The following is a 17,850-nucleotide window of genomic DNA, read 5'->3' as shown; positions in this document are numbered from 1 at the left end:
TAAAGATGTGAAATCATTTTCTGGTCACTATTTAGACATTTTTTGCCTCATTCAGAGGAAATGGTAGTGTCCAGCTGAAACACTTCAGGTGTTTGCCCTTTGAAAAACTGGATAGATCACTTCATATTTAAGGAATAAGGTAAGCATTCTCTTGTGTTGAAGATACATTTACTTGTATACATAAACACATACACATATTTATTTATTACATAAACATATTTATATATGTAAATATACTTATGTACATATTCACATATTTAGATATTAAAATAGTATTTTCATTTTACTTATTAAATTAAAATTAATATTAAAAGGTTAAAATAATATTTTAAGCATTAAAAAAGAAAATTAAATCAGTAAGGATTGGGCAAATCCTAAAATTTATTTATTTATTTGTTTTAAATATTTTATTCTTTTATTTGACAGAGAGAGAGATAAGTAGGCAGAGAGGCAGGCAGAGAGAGAGGGAGAAGCAGGCCCCCGCTGAGCAGAGAGCCTGATGCAGGGCTCCATCCCGGGACCCCAGGATCGTGACTCAAGCTGAAGGCAATGGCTTAACCCACTGAGCCACCCAGGCACCCCAAATCCTAAAATTTAAAACAAACCAAAACAATAAATTGAACTGTATTTTATAGATGTAATAAAACCACCCTGAATGGGGAAAAGTTAGAACTAATCTAAATAACTTTTTCAGTACTGTGTGCCTGGAGGCATTGATACCTGGTGGCAATAAGCTTATCTAGAGACCAGATTTGTTTTCTTGATTTTCCTCTCTAAAAGCCCCTTGGAGGAATGACTGATTGCAGGGCTAATGCTGGAAAAATCCAAGATTAGCCTGGAACATCTTATGCTACAAAGTAAGCAAGTGCTCAAAAACAAAATGATGGTGACATGTCAGAAGGACATAAGAACCATGTTGAAGGAGCTCCCACTGGCTAATGAGCGACAATTTGAGCAACTAGATTATCCCAATGATGGGAAAAACTAACCTTGTGTGCTTCCTAATGAAATTCACTGAGAAGGTCTTAACGTCACTAATGAAGCATTCTTGCCAAAAATTCAGAACCTAGGTCAAATCTTGTGGAAACAGCAGATAATCTTAAATTGAGGAATATTCTATAGCATAATTATTTTCTGCACTTCAAAAGTATTAGTATTTTATATGACAAAGACAATCAACAAGCCTATGGAAAGATGCTCAACATCACTAATTATTAGAGAAATACACATAAAAATGGAGGTTCCCCAAGAAATAAGAAATAGAACTACTGCATGATCCAACAATCCCATTTGTGGGTATATATCCAAAAGAACTAAAAGCAGAGCGTTGAAGAAATATTCACACACCATGTTTATAATAGCATATTCACAATAGTTGAAAGGTAGAAACAACCCAATATCCATCAGTAGATGAATGGATAAACAAAATATAATGTAGACATACAATAGAATATTATTCAGCCATACAAAAAAAGGAAATCCTATCACATGTTACAACATAGATGAACCTTTAGGACATTATGGTACATAAAGTAAGCCAGTCAAAAAAGAATACTGTATGATTCCACTCATATGAGGTATCTGAAGTAGTCAGAATCATAACAGGAAGTAGAACGGTGATGGTCAGGTGCTTGGGGGAGGTGGAAAGGGGAGTTGTTCAATTAATATACAGTTTAAAGATTACAATATGAAGAAGTTTTGGAGAATGGTTTAACAACAATATGATATACTTAACATTGCTGAACTGTGCATTTAAAATAGGTTAGGATGATAAAGTTTATGTTATGTGTTTTTCTCACACACAAACAAACACCAAAAAAATGAAAAAGAAAAATGATATAAGGACAGGCAAAAAAAAAAAAAAAAAACTGTTTAAGAGAGACAAGGCAGCTATATTTACTGCATAATCTTGGATTTGATGCTGCACTTCAAGAGACAATTACAAGGGACATTCTTATGCCTAACTGGAAAAACAAATAAGATTTGTTTACTAGATAATAGTATTATATTAATGTTGAATATCCTGGTATTGATAACTATAGTGAGGTTATGTAAATGAATATCCTTGTTCTTTGAAAGTCACACTTAGGAAGTTTTAGGATAAGGGGATATGATATTTCAATGTAGTCTTAAATGTTTCAAGAAAAGACATACATTATGTGTATTGGGAGTGTGTGAGTATATTCATGAGAGAGAAAAACCAAATGTGTCAAAATGTGAAATTGTGAAACTTGGTAAAGGATATACAAAATTCTTTGTAGTGTTTTTGCAACTTTTCTATAGGGGTAAAATTATTTCCAAAATAAAAATTAAAAATATCAAATCAACAAGATATGGCAAATTGATAAATCTTCAAAGATTTATTAAATCTTCAAAAATTTAACATATTTTATATATCATACATAATCAAACCAAATAGATAGAATTAATTAGCTTCATAGAGTATCAAATAACCCACCAGCAAGCCTGTGTCTAGGGATTGTGTGAAAACTGTCTGTACCTAGCTCTGATACTTATAATTTGCTTCTTATTTAAATACAGAGAAAAAACTGAATTATTTGTTAATTACAGTTCTTCATGTAAATAATCAGACATCTGGGCAAATTGACATGCAAACATGTATTAATAGAGAATTATTAAAATTCCCTTGCCGGGACATAACATATAGATTGCCTTAAATACCTCTGTGAATTTAACAATGAAATTTGATGTAGGAAAAAGTAAATAGGTTACAGGAATTTTAGTTTCTAAATGTATTTTAATCACCAACTGGCAAAATGGCATTTGCTTATAATACTATGTATAGAGGTTGGGAAAGTCCCTGCCCCTTACTGGGAAATTTTTCTAATAGAATATATACCTCACAGGAAGGAGAAAATAGATTATTTGTATATAGCTTAGTGATTTATTTGCACATTAATTTGTTCTGCTTTCCTTGCTATGGAAGTTGGGGTGGGAGAGAGGGGAGAAGAAAAGAGAGGAGGAGTAGGAGAAGTAGGGAGGAGAGGGAAGAAGAGAGATGAAGAGAAGACAAGGGGAGAGGGACTAGGGAGAGAAGAGTGAGGAAGGATATTTTGGAAGAAAGTCAGTCAGGGACTGCCCTCCACCCCCACCCCAAGAGAAAACCACTGTTAAAAGGATTTTACATCACCCTGGAAGGAGCCTCCATCCTTTCCCATGTGTCAAAAACCTGGTTGGATGACAGGGCATTGGACGGAGGAATAATCAGATTAAAAACAGCCTGTCTGCCTTACGCTCAAGTTGAGCACTTCATTGGCTTCCCTGCTCAACTGGAAAGCCTGCTTCTCCCTCTTCCACTCGGCCTGCTTGTGTTTCCTCCCTCACTGTGTGTCTCTCTCTGTCAAATAAATACATAAAATCTTTAAAAATAATAATAAATAAATAAAAACAGCCTGCCAACAAGCCCATAAAAACCCTTAGATCTAAATACCAAATCATCAACTGTTAGGGCCAGTTTAATGTTCAAAACCTGTTTAACTATTAGGGCCTGCTTAGCCAGAGCAACTCTATATTGCCTAGGTAGCCATATTGTTGTTTACATCCACAGACTTCACTCCGGGAATAAACGCCTCCGTAGTTCCTGGTATGGTTCCAGGTATCGATTCCGGGAGTAAATGCCTTAACAATAGAAGCCACGTACCTTGGGTCTGCAGTTATGCCCTATAAAACCAGTCTGTGAGATGGGGAGGGGGTTGCTCTCTTGGGAGGCGGCCCTGGCCAGTCAGTCTGACTTCTAATGCTTGGCATAGAATAAGGCTTTGCATAACTTTCACTTTGTCTCAGTCTCGTTCCTTTGATAACGGACCCCAACACAACCCTCTCAGATCCCCTCCCTGTTTGGGAGCTTTGTACTATAAACTTCGCTTTACTCTCACTCAGTAAACCTCCCTTTGCTGCCATCACTCTGTCTGGTCTACCTCTTCATTCTTGGAAGTGGCATGACCGAGAATCACAAAGGAAAAGAAATCCTGTAACAGGAGAGAAAGGGGGAGGGAATGAGAAGGGGGAGGAAAGGCAAATGAAGGCAAAAGGAAGTGGGGAGAGAAGGAGAAGTAAAGGTAGGGAAGGGAGGAATAGGAGAGAAGGAAAGGGAGAGAGAAGAGCAGAGGAGAGTTTTAAGTGCGTTCTGTTCTTTATATTTTTCTCTCCCCTATAAATAAGATTCTGCCTTCCTTGGCTTCAGAATAGAAATTACTTGGTAAGAACATCCTGACAGGGCTTTTAAAAAAGATTATGTTATGTTATATTGGTTACCCCCACTCGGAAGGGCAAAGAATGTTGGGTGGGCAGGGGGGTGGGGTGGGGGAGGAAGAGAGGCCAAAGGGATAAGAGAAAGGAAGCTAACATGTTCCTCTCAGGGTATTTTGTTAGCTTAAAACATCCAGGAGAGTCCCAATAATGACTCATTAAATCTCCCTCTGTAGACGTGATGATTGAGGTCCTAAAATATTGTTATTTAATTTATAAGATAGATTAATTAGAAAGTTCCTGTATCCTAAAGAGAAGGAAAAAACAATTCTTCCTCTATCCTTCTGGGTTCATCTGTGGGACCCCTATAATAAAAGACAGATTAACAAGAGAAAAACAAGTTTATTAACATGAATACCTTAGGTGTACTTGGGAGGTACCCATGAAAAAGTGAGTAACTCCCACAGATGGCTTGGATTCAGACTTAAATACCATCTTAGAAGGAAAAGGGGAAGAGATGTAGGCCTCTTAAAGGGGAGTGAAGGACTATCAGGAAAGATGAATGACGATGAATGGGCCCTTAGAAGTATAGGTAAGAGATACGATAGTGACAAAGTTGGTCTGGGTGTGGTGTTGACTTCTAGTCCCCTCCCTGAGACAAGAGCCGATCTTCCAGGGTTGAGGAAACTCCCAGCAAGGAACTGATAACTGAATCCTTTTTGAAGGATCTGTCCTCAGGCAGATAGGGGAATTCAGAGAGATCCTGTTGAAGTTCCTATAGCTCAAGATAATCAATATACCACAGTGACTTATGTTGTGGTGGCCAGTTCTGAATTCCTGCAGTCACATTTTGGAGGAGCGCATTCTGCTGTCCTTCAACACCTAAATTTGTGACTGCAGGCTTTTATCAGTTTTTTCCCCAATGTGGTCCGTGAGGTTGAGGTCTTCTTTCGTTTCTCAGAACACTTAACTAATAATAGGACCTGGATTGGCCACCAAGCAGCTCTGTGTTCAGTCTCATCACCCATTTCTACTCATGGAGCACTTAGCATTAGAGTGTCATAGTTGGATGTGTAGCCTAGGATTCTTACAGAAACAATTTGCCGCACTGACTTTAATTTGGTAAATAATACAGTAACCCCCCGTGGAAGTCCACTATTTGCCTGGCACTGGTTTAGCTATAGTAAATAAGCCCTGAAAAATAAGGAAATTTAAGGATTACCCCTGAAGCGGTAGAGCTAGGTTCTTGTCTCACCGAGTCCAAGGATGAGTCTTGCAGACAAAGGAGAGTGAATAAAGCCATAGAAGTTTATTAAGCAAGGATACAAACAAAAAGCTCTCAGGAGTGAGGGGTTCCAGACGAGGTGGCCAACGTGGGCCTCCAGGGACAGTCTTTCATTTAGAACTGACCAGGGAGCTTGTGGCCTTATCATTCGTGTGATGTCTTGGTTTGAGTAAAGACTGGTGATTACATCTTTAATGGCTGACATCGTTTTTAGGCACAGGTCATTATCGTAAAAAAGACACTCTCCCTCACCCCCCCCCCCCGACACGTGCTGAAGGCAAGGTGGTCTGGTTTGTTCCCTTATCTCTGGTTTCCTTACATTTCCACGTTTTTGGGATTTTTGTGAGCCTGGTCATGGAGCCCCCTATCTATTTCTCCCTACCTAGCCCTACTTGTCCTTTACTCACCTTTAGGAAGAAAAGAATTTCCCTCATATCCCTAATCATCAATTTTGGTGGAGAAACTAAAACATTTTTGAAAAAAGTAACTAATTAAACAGATATTTATTTAGCTGTATTTTATGGACAAGGTGCTAAGGAGGGTAAAATCAAAGCCTCTACTTTCTAGATATTTACCGTGCTGTAGGCAAGAGGATATATATGGAAATTAATAAGACAATCGAATTAATACAACAACAGTTTATCCTGGCAACAACATATTTCTTCTTCTTTCCAAAAAAGAAGAAATGGAAGCTCAATCTATTTTCTTTTCCATGTCTGGCCCTTCCGTGAACCTTGTTTTCATCACTCCTTCCATGGTTTGCTATTTCACAATTCCTTTATATTTTTAGGGCAAGATATTTCTGGCATTTAGCTTTGTGCCTGTTGCAAAGAATATGCTTAATACTTTTTTTTTTTTAATGAAGTGTTAAAAACAAGACACTAGACCCATAATGTAGTCACTTATACTAACCCCAAACCAAATGGAGATTTGATTATAGTTCTGCGCCCCCCCCCATCCCAAATGGAATCTTAAACCATTCAATCAGGAATTATCTGATCAGCAGTAATTAAATAATCCACCTGAAAACCCAAGCCATGCCCTAAGGGAAAGTGACCCTGTCATAACTAATCTGCCTTTTTAATCTAGTGTAACATCTTTGTTCCAGCTTCTTTCTTCCTATGCATCTGTCATTTTGTACAGCTCCTGGGAGCTCCTCTCTTTCTGCTAGGTTGGGTGCAGCCTGATTCATGAACTGTTGAAAAAAGCTAGTAAGATCTTTAAAATTTACTTAGTTGAATTTTGGTTTTTAGCAGAAGGTAACAAAAAAGAGATTGACAAAACATAAGTGACAAGAACGTAGCTTAGAGCTCTAAGCAAGTTCCTTAACAGTGATGTTAAAGAAGCAAAATCCAACAGAGTAGGTTTGAAGATCTGATTAGATTGATTAAAGGACTTGTGAATTGGGCAGCGTCCCATCTTGCAAGTAGGGGGGATCTTTTTACAGGAAGGAGAGAGGGGCTAGAAAGTTTCCAGCAAAAGAAAAGAAAGGATTGTTTCAGGCAAGACCACTTCCCCTTATGGGGAAAGGCAGGGAATCTTATCATAGGGCTGATTAATATTCAGATGGAATGGTTTCTAACACTACCATCAGAAGATTTTAGAAAAATCAATATGAAAATAAGACCTTGATAGGTCAGTCTGTAGCTCTATTTCTATCTCTATCCACAGTCAGTAGTTGATTCTTCACCAAAAACAACACATACTCCAGACCAGGTTCACTTCCTGGATATTGGAATTGGTCAAATCTTCCAAAAGTTCTTAAGCCCAAGGAATAAAACAGGAAAAAAAAAAAAAAAAAGTGGAAATTTTGAGACACCCAGACCAGATTCAAAGTTAATATCCTTAATAAAATCCTTATATAATTATCCTTATCCTTAAAAAAATAAGGATACACTACTCAATTTGTAGGATTACTATAAAAGTAGGATTGAAGAAATGAAATATATTTTCTTTTCTTTGCGCAATTACTTGTATTAAATTAATTTCATGTGTTTTATCCCCCACTTTTGGAGACTGGAGGGTAATACTGATTAATTAATTAATTAATTAATTAATAATTAAAATTAATTAATACTGATTAATACCTGATTAATATAAGGAGAAAAAAAGAATGTGTCATTTACTAACTTATATGTCCTGTTATTCTAGCTTTCTATATGCTTTGCTTTATATTTTAGTAATTTTGTTAGAAAGGCAATTTTAGGTCCATTTGATAGATGGGATACTGAGCTTCAAAGAGGGTAGATTATACTGAGTTATACAATGGACACATGGTAGAGATGATTCAATCAAACGATGCTTTACTTGGTATGTTTTGGATGCTCAAAAAGGCATAGGCATGCATACCAAAGGGATTCAGTTATTCAGGCCCAGTATATATCTTATTTTTTTTTTTCATTTTTAAAAATTTTAATCTCAGTAGAGTGAGCATATAGTGTTATTTTGGTTTCAGGTGTACAGTAGAGTGATTCAGCAGTTCTGCTCATCATGATAAGTAAGCTCTTTTAATCCCCTGCACCTATTCTATCCATGCCCCCCCCCACTAACCATCAGTTTGTTCTCTACAATTAAGAGTGTTTTGGGGGGTGCCTGGGTGGCTCAGTCATTAAGCATCCAACTCTTGATCTCAGCTCAGGTCTTGATCTCAAGGTTTAGAGTTCAAACCCTGTGCTGAGCTCCGTACTGGGTGTGGAGTCTACTTTAAAAAAAAAAAAGTATTTTTGGTTTGTCTCTTTTTTTCTTCCTGTTTCTTTTTTTACTTTTTTAGAGATAGTGTGCATTCGATGGGGGGGGGGGATGAGGTTGGGGTGTCAGAAGCAGAGGGAGGGAGAGAATCTTAAGATGTCTCCCTGCCCAGTGCAGAGCCCAACACAGGGCTCCATCTCATGCCCCTGAGATCATGACCAAAGCCAAAACCAAGAGTCAGAAGCTTAACTGACCGAGCCACCTAGGCACCCTTATTTGTTTCTTAAATTGCACATATGAATATGTGTCTTTCTCTGACTGGTTATTTTACTTAGCATTATATTTTCTAGATCCATCCATGTTTTTGCAAACCAGTCTCTATCTTTAGTCCTCTGAAACTCTTTTCTCTTTGATTTTATACCTAAAAGGGTATTTAGCCAAAGACCCAAGCTCAGGGATAAGCATAAAGAGGTAACAGAGGTGGAACAATAGACAGGAAGGCTTAAAGGGATAGTTTGCATTTATGAAGTTTTCCAGGCTATTTCCACTTTATCTTCAAACTCTCTTTCTTCCTTGACTGTCTTATTAAATGACTAGATTGATAATCTAGAAGTTTTTAAAATGTATCTGTTGAGCAATAAAGTATATTCTAGAATTGAGAACCTATGTGAAAACTGCTGACTAAAATGTTCATCTGTTAAATGTCTAACTGCCTGTGGACTAGAAACTCACAATGCATGTGACCATGGGGCATAGCTCAAAATCCAAGTCTACCTTATTCCTGGAATTGTGAAAGAACTTCTCTGTATTCCTTAGAGCATTCCCGAGCCCAAAGCAAGAAGAAATGCAAATTTTGGAAACTAAGCTGTTGGCAAACTCATTGGTTCAGCTCACACACAAACAAGGATACTGTATGTAGTTGGCGGGATCTTCACAGGATATAGCTCTCGTTCCCAAAGTTCCAGGTGTTGGAAGGCAGAGTCTGAAGGGCAGAGCTGCTTAAGGGACTGTGCAGTAAAGAAGCACCACCTGTTTGAAAGAGTAAGAGCATCATTTTGCTGAATGTTTGGTAGTGACTGGAGTTCACTATCAGTTTAGAAAGAGGGGAGGAGCTAAAGTTAGCTCAAAAATTGCCCACAGGGTAGAATCTGAGCAGAAGTCCCCTGAATTTCTCACCCTGAGTTCTGACCTGTAAGTTTTCCAGGAAAACTTGAGAGATTTTTTTTTTTTTCTTTCTTCTTCTTCTTCTTTTTTTTAAATAGGAGACTGGGAACTGTGGACCCCATCGTCAGAATCCTAGCTGGTAAGCACAGAGACACGGTTAATACACTCTGTAAGTAGATACATAGTCACTGACTTTTCCAAAGGAAAATTCTCTCGGCTAGAACCTTTGTTACAATGTTTTAGAGGTTTCTTTTGCCAATTTCTTCTCTTTTTATTTCTCCAAATTATCTTTATAGAAATGGCACAATCCTCTAATGCACCAACTCCCACACTTTAAAATGTTGGGTGAAATAGAGAACTTCACTGGTGTATTGCCGTCAGTAGTACTGTGCAATTCATTAATAAAAGGTGATTACATTTGACTAATTGAAGTTAATTCTGTAGTTGAGTTGGTAAGATTAGATAATTCAGGTCTTTTAATAAGTATTATGTCCTATGTTTTCTGGAAATTCCATTTGTCTTATGGTGCTCTGAGTCATATTCAGTACTTATTTGGAGAAGTGAAAAATGTCTATTTCATGAGCCAGGTTTCTTCCCCTTTCATTTTATGAAATATTTGCCTAAGAAAGGAGAGTTGATAACACTTTTATTGCATGGCTTAAAAAAAAGTTCTTTTTCTTTCCTGCTTTTGTTTTGAGGAGGGTGGGGTGTTTTTTAGGTAGTAACATTACAGCAAATGCGTTGATCTTATTAATGTGATGCTGAACATGATATATGCGGTGTCGACAGTGAACAATGATACATTTAAAGAGTACTGCTTTGTGCACGTGTATTTAAATAGCGTTTTCTTTCTTTCTCACTGAAAAGCTTTACACTTTTCTTTATAATCTGCTTTGCCAGGTTCTAAACTTTGAACTCTTGTGTAATTTGCTCATTTCGTCATGAAACCTAAAACTGTGTAAAGATTAACCCCTGGGTAGTCATGGTCATTTATTTAACTGTTTAACCTTAGACGCAGAGGTAACTAGAAGATCCTCAATTCCATGATTCCATGAAAACCAATTTTTTATAAAAGTTTTAGCTTTAATGTCATAGCTGCCTAATAACATTGACACACAACTTACAAAATTTAAAAAGCTAAATTGAAGGTAAAATGGCAATTTTCATCACAAGGTGATGAAAGATAGTATGGGCATATCTTTCATCTCTTTATAAAGGAATCTACCTAATTCATTTCATTTGATCCTAATCACGAACATCTGAAGAAAATAGAACTTAAATTAGGTTTACATAACATTGCAGCACAGAAAAGTTAGGGGATTTGCTTAAAAATAAATGTGTGTATATGCCCACCTTCTTAATAAATGTACTCTTTTTTTTTTTTTTTAAGATTTTATTTATTTGACAGACAGAGATCACAAGTAGGCAGACAGAGAGAGTGGGAAGCGGGCTTCCCGCTGAGCGGAGAGCCTGATTCAGGGTTGGATCCTAGGACCCTAGGATCATGACCTGAGCTGAAGACAGAGGCTCTAACCCACTGAGCCACCCAGGAACCCCCAACCTTCTTAATAAAACCAAAATTAAACATGTGAAATATAAATTTTGGAATTTTTTTTTTTAACTTGGATTGATTTTTCTTATTTCAGAGCAAGATCATGGCCATTTATTTGCAAATGGTAAACCTACAGGAGGCCCATTAATTTGTCTGGGCTGGGAGGGTGAGTGCAGAATAAAGCCGCAAAGGACTCTGAGTTAATAAATTACTTCCTTGGAGTGAGGGCACTCCGGTATTGTCGTCACTGAGGATTGCCTTCACTTCTGGCATTGGCAGTGCATTTTGGCAAGAGAAATCATGGGTGTTCTCTCCTAAATCCTGTTTCTTCAGCACGTATTTCAGTATCTGTGCCAGTGAGGTTGTGACATCTGGGCTGTAAGAGGCCCAGAAGTGAGACCAGCCTCTTTAACCTCTGCCTGGCTGGGACTAGATTGGAAAGATTAAAACAGTAGTTAATTTCATTGCCTGCTGTATTTTGCAGATGGAGTACAAGACTGAAAAAAAAAAAATGAAGTTAGCAAAAAAAGAGAATGAGCCAAAGAAATATTTTTAAAAAATCATAAAGTAAGATCAAAGGACAAATAAAACAAGAGGGGAGGAATTCTGTTCTGTGCATTCTACCCACGTGCCATGCCAAAGACAAGCATGGCTTGACTCCGTTCCTCAAGTGACGTGTAGTCCCAAACGGTGGACTCTATTATGCTTCTCTTAACGTTTTTGTTTCTAATCTGTGTTTCTAATCTGTTGAGTCCAGAGGTTGGTCTGGAAGTAGAAGAAAATTACTCTGATCCCTCAAGATTGTTAGGAGGATTAAATAAGAAACAGATATAAAAATACTAATGATTAATATGAATATCTTTATTTTGTTTTATTTATTTTAAAGATTTTATTTATTTGAGAGAGAGAGAGTGCAAGCATGAGACAGGGAAAGGTCAGAGGAGGAAGCCAACTCCCCACCGATCAGGGAGCCAGACACAGGACTAGATCCTGGGATTCTGGGATCCTGACCTGAGCAGAAGGCAGTTGCTTAACCAGCTGAGCCACCCAGGTGCCCCCAATATCTTTTTTAAACAAAGAAAGTTGGATTTTACTGGGAATATGATGGTAGCAAATTAACCTGTATATTTAGGTAACCTGTTCAGAATTTATAGTCAAGCCCAGTGAACCCTCATCTGACTCTCCAACAAAATTCCTAAATATAAGGCAAGATCTCTTGATTCTTAGTGTCACTGAAAATGTTTTTCTAATTAATTTCATGTGGTTGGAGTAAGAAGGGCATCCCTTTATGAATAATCATTAATCATGTGGAATAATTCAAGCTATTTTGTGCATTCTTATAAAATTGCTGTTTTAGGGGAACATTCTACCTAAAGGCCACTGCTCAGGGATGGATGGAATTAAACAGCTTTTAAGCCTCCAGGTAGAACATCTGTAGTTCAGTAGGGTAGATCAGCAACTCTATCAAGCCACTGTGAGTAATGTGTTTATAGTAACAACAGGCTTGATAGGCAGAAAACTGCTCGTGGGATTCTCAGGACAGCCAATTCTCTAGGTGAGCTTCCAGGCCTTATACAGTTTGTTGCATGGAAGGATTCAGTGACTCTCCAGACTAGTTTGTCCTTCCCCTTTCAGGAGATAGAGCTGTCCCATTCCCTGCCATTGCATAACTAATTCAATTCATAATTGCTTCTGAAATCACTTCATATTTTAACATTCAGTGGTTCTGTTTGACTTTAAAAAAACGAGTCACTCATGACAATACTCGTCTAGACCCAACCGTCTTACACTGCTTTCTACAGTTTTAAAAAATTGTTGCTCCTGTTTCCAACTGAATAAATAACTATCTCCTGGCTAGATTCCTGAAAGAATTTATTAGATGCTCAGCTAAACACCATCATGACTGTTTGGCTAAAGCATTCATAGCAAGTCACTCACAGACCATTGACAAAACAGTGCATTGTTTCCAGTGAGTCAAGTGTCTAGAAGGGGTCTAGTCAGTTGTGACCAGGCGATTGATAATGTCAAGTGGTAGAGACAGTGTCATCTCTATTCAGAAAGCAGGTTATTTCATCAGAAGGCAAGAGGTGGGAACCCGTGCAGAATCAGATTCTGATTATGGTATGGTATGACAACGTATTTCAGCTTTCCCAACCATAGAGGCATCTAAGTAAATACAGTATCTGACAGGAGATATTACTTATGAATTAAGGTGTGCTCTTAAGTGTTACAGGTATCCAGGGGAGGAAAAACTACTTTTAGTTGAAACAACATGACAGGCCTAGTGGGAGGGGAAAAAATAGTGTTTGAACTTTGAAGGTGACTAGGGATGTGAATATGTAGAAAGGGGAGTAGAACATTTTAGGCAAAGGGAATGACCTGGGGAAAAAAAACCGCAGAGACTGAGAAATTTTGTGAAAAAGACTAATAACTAAGTATGGTCAGATATTGAAAGAACAGTCAACACCAATGTTGAAATCATTGACTTTTGCACAAAAGCATGGATTGGAGCAATTGGAAGCCATTATCAAAGATAAAAACAAGCTCAAATCAAACTCAGTATCCTGTTTGAGAATAATAGAACAGCAAGCTTATGAGAGGAGATCCCTGGCAATTGAGAAAGGAAGAGGTCAAATGAACAAGCAGAAGAATTCCAGCTTGTAGAATAGGAAGTATGTTTGTTTTACCAGCATGGTATAAGAATCAGACATGCAGGGGCGCCTGGGTGGCTCAGTGGGTTAAGCAGCTGCCTTCGGCTTAGGTCATGATCCCAGCGTCCTGGGATCGAGTCCGGCATCGGGCTCCTTGCTCGTCGGGGAACCTGCTTCTCCCTCTGCCTGCCATTCTGTCTGCCTGTGCTCGCTCTCTCTCCCTCGCTCTCTCTGACAAATAAATAAATAAAATCTTAAAAAAAAAAAAAAAAAAAAGAATCAGACATGCAACACTTCGTTGCCTAACACTGGGTGTGTTGGTTGGGGTAGGAGAGAAGAAGATGGTGAGTAGAAGACAGATGATTGATTTGAGATTTAAGAGGCACATCTCTGTTAGTTTTAGGTAGTTCTTAGGATTTCTAAGCTTTAAGTATAGTCTGTGAGTTGAAAAATAATCAAGCTTATATCTTGTGATCTAATTTTCTTCTGAGCTACAGACCCAAAGGTCCAATAGCCAGTTTGTTATTTTTACCTCAGACTTCGTATATCCTAAATAGAACTTGGATTTCCCTCCTCAGAATTTTTCTTTCCTGGGTGTTTCTAACTGCACCACTTTTAACATGTTTGCTCAGATCCAGGGAAAATCTATCTGCCTTTTCTCTAGAATATGTAAAGGATCCACACACTTCTCTGCTTTTCTCCTCATCACATTTAATCCACCATCATTTTCCCCCAAACTACTAAAATAGCCTGAATCTGCCTCTCTTTTCCAACTCCTTCTGACTCATCAGAAAGCAGAAAAAATGATTTTTATTTCGTGCAGAATTATGCCCTGTCACTTTTCTACTCAGGACTCTCTAACAATTTCCCATTAAACTTAGAAAAATATCCAAACCCCTTACTGGCTTCAGAGTTCTTCATAATTAACTTCTGGCCCTGCCTTTTTTACCTCATAGTGTCTCCTTTTCTTCTAATTTCCATACTGCATTAACTGAACAGGCCAGCTTGTCCCCACCGCAGGATCTTTGTACTTTCTGTCATCTTCGGGTCCTGGTCTTCACATGTTCGATTCCATAACATGAATCAGATATGCACGTAGATCCCTGCCTCAGAGAGATGCACTTCACCTTCTCTCTGAGGAAGTCATTCCATACCCTAGTGACTCTCCATCCCATGACTCTGCTTTTTTTAATTCATAGCTCTTGAAACTCTCTGAAATTACATTATTTAATTATAAATTTTCATTTTCCACTAAAAAGTAAGGTCTATAAATGGATTACTTATGTACCATCTTTCATAGTGCTGTTTCATCAGTGCTTAGAGATATGGTTGGTGTTCCACAAGTGCTCGTAGAAAGAGAAATGAATAGAGGAATGCATGAGTGGAGCCACAAAAGTATAAATTTGTAAATCACACTACCTGAGAAATTTTTTTCCTCTTGATACTATTCTTGCTCAATTTCAAAAAAAACTAAAATTTTGGGAAATATAAATAAATCAATATAAAGAAAGTTTGGATAAAGTTTAAGAATATGTAGTTAATTTTCTATTGTTACTTTTTCCCCTCCAGAAAATTAACCTTTCTTTCCAAAATTGTGAGAAATTTTAAGTGATTAAACAGAGCAAAGTGTAGTTTTCAGAAAATGTCACAGGGTCCTGCTTTGTTCTAAGATCGAAAATACATAGTTTTTTTTTTTTTTAAGATTTTATGTATTTATTTGAAATAGTGAGTGAGGGAGGGTGTGCACAAGGCAGGGGGTAGGAGCAGAGAAGGAGGAGAAGCAGACTCCACTGAGCACGAGTCTGCTGGGAGGCTCGATCCCAGGATCATGGGATCATGACTTGAGCCGAAGTCAGAGGCCCAACCAACTGAGCCACCCAGGTGTTCCTGGAATATATAGTTTTTGAAAGAGAAATTTCTCTTTATCGGTAGCCAGAAAAGCTCTTGTTCCTCACATGGCAAAAAGTATTAACATTAGTTAAGGTAAAATTACCTTTTTAATCAATATTGTTTTCATTCACAATGAAGAATTTGTTATGATTCTGTTGTATATGTGTACCTAATTTTAAAACAGTGATCCAAGAACCACTGGAAGTAAAATAATGAAAGTGGGATAGGAAGAAGGTTAAGCTAGGTGGGTTACTGATTCTCTTCACTTTTACAAAAGCATCTTTACTGTTATCCCCAGTAAGACATTTAGAGGAAAAGGTGATGAACTTATATATGTTTGAAAGACACTAATGTGGGCCCTTTTCTAGGAAATAAGAATGGAAAGAGCTAACATTTATTAAGCCCTTACTCTGTCCTTATCACTATTACCTAAATGTCTTTCAACATCCCCAAGTTACTATCATTTTCTTTATTTCATACATGAGAAAAACTCAAGCATGAGGCTTAATGCTGTTTGATTAATTATATTACTCTGAGGTTGGGAAGATGAGAATCTTATTTAAGACAAAGGCTTGGCTAATTTTCTACAGAAAAAAAAATGATGGTGGCTAAATTATTTTTAATTGTTTATTTTCATTTTTAGAGAAACAACTTGTAATGGAGCCTTCATCTCTTGAGTTACCAGCTGACACAGTGCAACGCATTGCATCTGAACTTGGATGTCACCCGACAGATGAGAGAGTTGCCCTCCACCTTGATGAGGAAGATAAGCTGAGGCACTTCAAGGAGCATTTTCATATCCCCAAAATGCAGGATCTACCTGCAGGTAAGAACACTGAAAGGGATTTTATTTTTCTTAATTAATTTATTAATTTATTTTTGCTACTGCATGTGTTTATCATAAATCCTTGAAATCATTGTTCTGTTACATAATAGAGGTATTGTAATTATGTCTGAAAAACAGCAAGTTCCTGGTGCTACTAAATCAACCTGTCAGCCTACCTAAGCCTCAGATTCTTTATGTTCCTTTTCTTCTTCTGAATAAAATACTTACAGGGTTTTTATACTGTCATCTACTTCTGTGAACAATAGAGTGACTGATTGAAAATTATAGGCAGACACATTTACTTATTCTCTAAGCACTTAGAGCTCAAAACAATTTCCTTTCAATACAGTATTAGAATATCTCTTATTTTGTGGTGCCTAGTTTATGATAATATGATATTTGTCTTAGAGGAAATATTATTTTGGGATTTGAGTATATTAAGAAGATGTTATGTGAATAACCATCTTTGTGTGCTATAAAGATGGCATGTATATGACTTGCCCCCTCCCCCCCAAAAAAAGAAAGAAAAAGAAAAGAAACAATCAATTACTAAGAAATGCAATACTGCATTTTTTTTTTTTTCTTTTAAATAATACAGTAAGCTGACTCTGTTCTTAGTTTGGGGGATGTCCTATTTTAAAAAACAGCACAAATATAAAAAAGCAGCTTTTCTAAATATCTGACTTTGCTCCATTTTACATCAGTGAAAAAGACTACCATGTTGAATAGAATTGATCCACCAAAATTATTTTCAGATACTTTATAATCCAATTTAACTTTCAGGTTTTTTTAGGTTAAATGAGGCAGATATAATTTTGGATACTCATAATCCAAAAGCATCAGCTAATATGATTTTAAAATTAGATTGGGTCACATAGTTGTCCTGTTTGGCGTATATGTTATTATGTAACTCAGGAAGGCACCCTGTGAAATTACGGAAGGATAAAATAAGAGAAAGCTCTGTATCCAATTTAAAGGTGCTTAATATTAATTGAGGTAGATGATATAAACTGATATAAATGACAGTTCTAGGACCTAATATAATGGGGTAAGTGAAGGGAACTGATATCACAGAAAAAAAAATCGAGGTCTTTCTAGAATCTAGAATGAGAGGGCACTTTGATTTAAATCTTAAGGGATGAAAAAGAATTTTGTGTGTGAAAAATGAGGAAGGTAAGTCTAGGGATATTCTTTCAGTGATGTGAGAGAAGTTTTCCTGGTGATGTATGGCACACAGGGGAAGTCCCCTGAAATCCCCATGGCCCACCTGAGACAAGTCTGCTCTGGTGACCCTGCCCTGATGTGCTCTCCAGCCCATGGGCTGCTTGGGAGATCTGATGGGTTCCTACATGGGAGACCACGGCAGAAGCCTAGAGGGCCACAAAACTTTAGGTGGCCTTCTCCACAGGCACCAAGAACTATAAATCAAGAATTAGGGTTCTAGAACTTTATGACATTTATTGAAAGTTTTAATTTCCTCAAGATTTAGAAAGAATTGTTTTATTCCTTTTAATGAGTAAAAGGAAAGCAGACACAGCAAAGTAAGCAAACAAAAGTACTAACAAAACCTATCCCGTGAGGACAG

At 37.4% G+C, this 17,850-nt stretch overlaps 1 protein-coding gene across 7 annotated transcripts in view; it reads left to right on the top strand.

The window, feature by feature from the left end:
• The window catches only part of KYNU (kynureninase), a 131,755-nt gene that overhangs the window by 9,677 nt on the left and 104,228 nt on the right, over window positions 1-17,850 (top strand). For 2 of the 7 annotated variants that reach the window (XM_047722472.1, XM_047722471.1), the window contains exons 2-3: window positions 9,445-9,485; window positions 16,083-16,265. In XM_047722472.1, coding sequence (XP_047578428.1) covers window positions 16,097-16,265 — 169 coding nt within the window. In that variant the 5' untranslated portion in view covers window positions 9,445-9,485; window positions 16,083-16,096. Of the gene's footprint in view, window positions 1-9,157; window positions 9,224-9,267; window positions 9,516-16,082; window positions 16,266-17,850 lie in introns of those variants that run through there. The other 5 variants (XM_047722468.1, XM_047722467.1, XM_047722473.1 and 2 more) reach the window with 4 other exon arrangements.

This window comes from Lutra lutra, chromosome 3 (genome assembly GCF_902655055.1).
Source record: "Lutra lutra chromosome 3, mLutLut1.2, whole genome shotgun sequence".
Taxonomy (NCBI): Eukaryota; Metazoa; Chordata; class Mammalia; order Carnivora; family Mustelidae; genus Lutra; species Lutra lutra.
The sequence above is the reverse complement of the archived record's forward strand: the minus strand, read 5'-3'. Positions and strand labels throughout refer to the sequence as shown.